At 40.8% G+C, this 5,751-nt stretch overlaps 1 protein-coding gene across 1 annotated transcript in view; it reads right to left on the bottom strand.

Moving 5' to 3' along the window:
- Nucleotides 1–4,638: 4,638 nt before the first annotated feature.
- The window catches only part of LOC137978664 (uncharacterized), a 13,790-nt gene continuing 12,677 nt past the window's right edge, over nucleotides 4,639–5,751 (bottom strand). Inside the window, exon 6 of the mRNA XM_068825680.1 lies at nucleotides 4,639–5,751. This exon is cut by the window's right edge and continues 45 nt beyond it. Within this exon, the coding sequence (XP_068681781.1) occupies nucleotides 5,373–5,751 (379 nt within the window). The 3' untranslated portion in view covers nucleotides 4,639–5,372.

Below are 5,751 nucleotides of genomic sequence, written 5' to 3'. Positions count from 1 at the left end.
ATCAATTTTCCTTTAAATATATTATATTCATTTAGTTATGTACCCGGCCGTATAAGATTATGAAGGGGGTAGTTTCTACAGAAACTGTGGTGCTGCGTCGGTGGGGAAGTAGTATACAAAAATTTGGTTTTATCAACGGAGTTGATAATGTAAATTAGCAACCGTACAGAGATTCTAAAAGCTGACTTTTCGAGCGTTAGCCCTTCGTCAGAGCGAATCGAGGAATTATGGGTTACGTGTAGTTTATATAGTAGAGTAGGAGCTACGCTATTGGTGGTAACATGGCAACGTTAAAAATAGGAATATATTAGTTCGTTCGTTCGTTAATACCGTGAGGATTAAGGGTGCCGATTTGGAAGATGAATTTTTGTTCTAGGTTCTTGCGGCTTTCCGTCGTACCTAGATGTAGGGAAAGGCCGCAGATAACCATATGCCGAAATCCAGAAAGATCTCAATTCCAAAAATCAAAAAAGTGTCAAAGACACCATTCAGAATCTCATAGTTAATCAAGAATTACCGGACACTGCCACTAATCTCATCATCAATACCCCTAGAACTTCGTGCATTTACTTCTTGCCTAAAATTCACAAACCTAACAACCCAGGTCGCCCTATCGTTTCTGCCTGTAGTTGCCCCACCGAACTCATTTCTAGCTACTTAGACAGGATTATGACGCCTATTGTCAAATCTTTGCCATCATACATTAAAGACAGTACACACGCACTAAAAATTTTCCGCGATTTCAATTTCTCCGGCCAAGACAAACTTATTTTCACCATGGACATTACATCTCTGTACACAGTCATTCCCAATAGCGAAGGTCTTCTAGCACTTAAACACTTTTTCGATCAACGCACTGTCAAAGAACCAAGCTCGGAAACGCTCCTCCGCCTTGCCGAACTAGTTTTAACGCTTAATTGTTTTTCATTCGCCGGCAACTATTACAAACAAATTAATGGTGTAGCGATGGGTACAAGAATGGGACCTAGCTATGCCAATCTTTTTGTAGGATATGTTGAACACCAATTTTTTAATCAGTACAACTGCCCCAAACCTGAACTCTACGGCCGCTACATCGACGATTGTATCGGCGCTATTTCATCTACCAGAGAAGAACTCGATCATTTTATAACCTCCGTCAATTCTTTTCATCCGGTTCTTAAATATACCTGGGAAATTTCGGAAAATTCATTGGCTTTCCTAGATATCAAAGTTTCTATTAGTGGCAACGTGCTATGTACCAGTGTGCACTACAAACCTATAGATTCTCACAGTTATTTGTTGTACTCATCATCACATCCATCACATGTCAAGAACTACATTCCTTATTCTCAATTTCTTAGACTTCGACGTCTATGTAGCGATGACTCCGATTTTTCCAGCAAATCAGAGGAGATGTGCCAGTTTTTCGAAAAACGTGGCTATCCTGTCTCTGTTGTCAAAGCGGGCCATCATCGCGCCCAACAATTTGATCGACAGTCATCACTACAAACGTCACAAAAAGATAAGAATGACAGAATTCCATTCACCCTCACTTTCCATCCTCATAATCACGCAGTCAAAAGTATCATTCTTAATAATTTTAAATTACTCCAAAATGATCCCGAGACTGGTAGAATCTTTTCACAACCTCCACTTATTTCATTCAAACGCGACAAAAACGTAGGTAACTTTTTAGTTAGAAGCGCGCTCAAAACTAACGAGCAACCCGGCACTTTCAAATGCGCGCGCTCACAATGCAAAACTTGTCTTTTCATTGTTAACACTAGCAAGATATCGGGACCTAAGCGATCTGTTAAGATCACCGATCGTTTCACATGTTTCTCGGCAAATGTCATTTATTGCATAACCTGTACGTTATGCAATAAATTATACATTGGCGAGACAGGTAGACGACTAGGTGACCGATTCCGCCAACACCTTCGCAAAAAACACATGGCTATCTGCGGCCTTTCCATACATCTAGGTACGACGGAAAGCCGCAAGAATCTAGAACAAAAATTCATCTTCCAAATCGGCACCCTTAATCCTCACGGTATTAACGAAAGCTTTTCATTTAACTAATATATTCCTATTTTTCACGTTGCCATGTTACCACCAATAGCGTAGCTCCTACTCTACTATATAAACTACACGTAACCCATAATTCCTCGATTCGCTCTGACGAAGGGCTAACGCTCGAAACGTCAGCTTTTAGAATCTCTGTACGGTGGCTAATTTACATTATCAACTCCGTTGATAAAACCAAATTTTCGTATAAAATTATGCTACGTATTTTAGCTGTAAATGTAATGTCTCCAAGATAGTAGCTCTTGTAGTTACTCTGAAATTTGAGATGAAAGAGAGTTTATGCACGTGTGTGTGTTACCTTTAGCAGGGCGCGTGCGTAGACTACTCCAGTGCTTACCATATGAGCGAGAAAATGACTTTTCCCTTGAATATATAAGCCATCAAAATCTTACGTTAAATTGTAATCACAAGGGCGGTCTGGAGCTGTGAGTAAGAGTGGGATTTGTCACATATGGTTTAGGGGCCGACATATCTCTCCCTCGATGCCGTACCGGGAGGCGAGGTCGGTATCAGAAAGCAGCGAAGGGCCAACTGCGTCCAAATGCGATCGCACGGGCCGAAATCGCGGGATGACTCGTTTGGTACGACGCTCCAGCGCCACGTCTGGAGGTACTGCATATCTTTTCTCTCTTGTTCAAACATTCCGTCAGCGCATACATAAATGTTCTGGCCCTCCGATCCGTAGCATACCAAAAAACAGAGAATTTTTTTTAAAAAAGATAACTTCTTACACTCTAATTTTATTCATTTCATCATATTTTGTAGATTGTAACAAGAGTAAGTGATTTACGTTTTAAAAAATAGGGGTCACAGATGATCTAAACGAGTAAAACCGATGTCATGTTGTGAGGCCTCTGCGATAATTTCGTTTGTCACTGTTTTGCGTAACCTGTCGGCGAAGGATTGGAACCCACAATAGGATCGATCGGTGAAAATTTCTTTAGAACAAAATAGTTTTTCAAGCATAGCAACGAAGTTTGAAGCAGGCGTCATCCTTAATTAGTTAGTGTTTTGTAACATATCTCTCTATTGCTGTCATGCTCATCTTCTCGGGTGTGCTTTTTGCGAAATATAATGTCCGGTTTTTTCCTCGTAGGTCCACACAATTCCAGTTGATAAGGAAGAAAATATAGTTCTGCTCTATTTTCATGAAAGTAAAGGAAAAGAACTTCAAAAAAATGCATTCATTTTGAACTAAGAAGTTCTTAGCGCGATAAAAACAAAAAAACAGCCCCGTTAAGTTTACGCAACGTTGCTGACGAAAACTAACCTTCCCCGAGTTTTCAAAACTTTCAGACACTACTCGATTAGCTACCTTTTTCCAGACCTTTTCCAGCCTTCCGCTCCTTTCTTTTTAACGTTTCATGATGAGTTGGAAATAAATGTGCCATTCTTTTGCTGGCCTGGGAATTTTTCGCTAACGTTTTTGTTGCCATACTATCTTAACTAATGCTAGAAGTAATTCGTGACATATTACAGTCGCGTTGCCTGTGCAATAAAAGTTGCGCACAAACAATTAGCGCAAACGTCCTTAAAAGTGCTGCGTTTGTAATAACATACGCAAATGGTTAAGCTTTCAAGTCTTTTCAGATAAGGACTATAAACCATAGGTCCGTCTCACAACTTTTCAATGTTCAGAAACTCTGTGGGACGTTAAAGATCCCACACACTGGTCGAAAAGAGTGGGGCATTGGAGTTCCCTGTGTTGTGGTCTGGCCTTTCCTTCAGCAATGTGGTCGGCTTTGCATAATCTTCTGAATGGACTACCGGATCGATGAGACAACATAAGCCGAGAGCAAAACAGACAGTAGTCAAATTGAAGGAGTCCAAGTAATGAAACTGGTAAACTGCATGGTAAACAATAATACACCTCGCTTTCTCTGGGGATATCTTCTCGTCTCCAGAGAAATTAAGAACAATGATGATTGTACAAAACCAAATTTGCTTGAAAACAGGCAATTAGGTTTGAAATAAGCCCAAGTATTAAAAACACGGAAGTGAACGCCTGTCCGCCATCTTGAATAAGTTTATAATATTGTGCGGGGTGGCTTGGAACTGATAGTGTGACGTCAACGTTTTTGAAAAGTTTCGTTTTCGTCCGTCCACACGTGCACGCAAAAACAGCGCTTTCAAAAAGTTCCACTCTGAAAAGCATTTTTGAAAAGTTCTGTTTTCATTGATCGTTTTCATCGGATACGTGTGGACGGAAGCCGTATTCGTAAAAAATTCTGACATGTGAACTTTGAGCTAAATAGCATTTCATAGTTTGGCGTAGTTTTTACGCCTCCTTGATCGAATTCTACGATCATTAGAAGGACTGTGATGAAATCGTCGTCATTCAAACTCGTGGAATGATTGCAAAGTCTGCAAATACTTCGATGAAACCGTAAAACAATTTTTTTTCCATTTGATTGCGATTCATTCATTTTAATCGAAAGTGGCTAAAGTTAAGCTTGCTATGTGCTTCAAGCCGTAGCATCAGGGACTGGTCATAAAGTACAGGAGGGGGTGGGCTATCTTTTTTTGTGCATGAAAACATGGGTGGGTCAAGGACAATCATGCCATACATTGGGGGTGAAAAATTATGCATTAGTTTTATTGTAAACAATTATACATACACATGGCCCTAAAAATAATTCTATTTACATACATACATACTTAATTGACCTCTCCCCATAGGGGCTTTTCAGGGCCAATGAATCAACGAAACAACAGAACACAACAACTACAACTGTTAAGAATCCCAACTGGCCGGAGGCAAACCAGTTGGCTATTTACAAGTGCAGCTGGGAAGTTGAACCAGGGACTACCAGGATCAAATTCAACGAGTGGTCAGAGCGGGTCTTGAACCCGGGATCTCCGGATCTCAAGGCAAGCGCCCTAACCACTGGGCCACACTGCCTCTATTTAAGACGTTTTCTCAAAATCATGGCAAAACAGCAGCATTCATGCAAATTCAGATATACCAAACGTTTTCATATGGTCTGTATTATTAGTGAAATTATTACCAGTGTGTATGTCAAAGTCTATTTGATTTTCTATGTAAAGGCCTTCAAAATGCAAAAAATGCAGTCTTAAGCAACCCAATTTGTCAAAATTTCCCGGGGGAAATTTTTGACAACAACAAAGTGTACAGCATCAATTGTATCTAATGATTAGATACACTAGTATTAGCATAGGAATGAAAACGGATTAGCAAATGACAGTCGGATGAGATACTGGTTTCGCTTCGAGGACGAGGGCAAATATAACTTGAAAATGACCCATTGCATCAGGTTGCAATTTACCCATCTATAGTTTTTTCACACAATATTGCTGGCATCTTCGCTTTGCTGCTCACTAATTCCATAATTCTTCATAAAGTCAGCCTCTTCGGCTTCTACGCATGCTCGATATCCCTCTCGGTGATAAGCTGCAAACATTCGGGAAGTGAAGAACTGATTCACGGTGGAGTGCTGCGGAAACGTTCCACAGCAGACGTCGGACCAGCAATGGTGACCATGGCAACACGAACAGCAGCACCAAGTTAGATTATCGACGTCGCTCTCCTCCAGGCACATTCCAGGCTCCAGTCCATCGGCCTCGTCATCAAACGGATACAAAGGGACCGATGGGATGTGATTCGGTGGACAAGAAACACTGTCAGTTGGGTATCTGGGTGTGATCAACATAATTTCACCG

This window comes from Montipora foliosa, chromosome 12 (genome assembly GCF_036669935.1).
Source record: "Montipora foliosa isolate CH-2021 chromosome 12, ASM3666993v2, whole genome shotgun sequence".
Classification (NCBI taxonomy): Eukaryota; Metazoa; Cnidaria; class Anthozoa; order Scleractinia; family Acroporidae; genus Montipora; species Montipora foliosa.
This window is presented reverse-complemented; position numbering and strand designations above follow the sequence as displayed.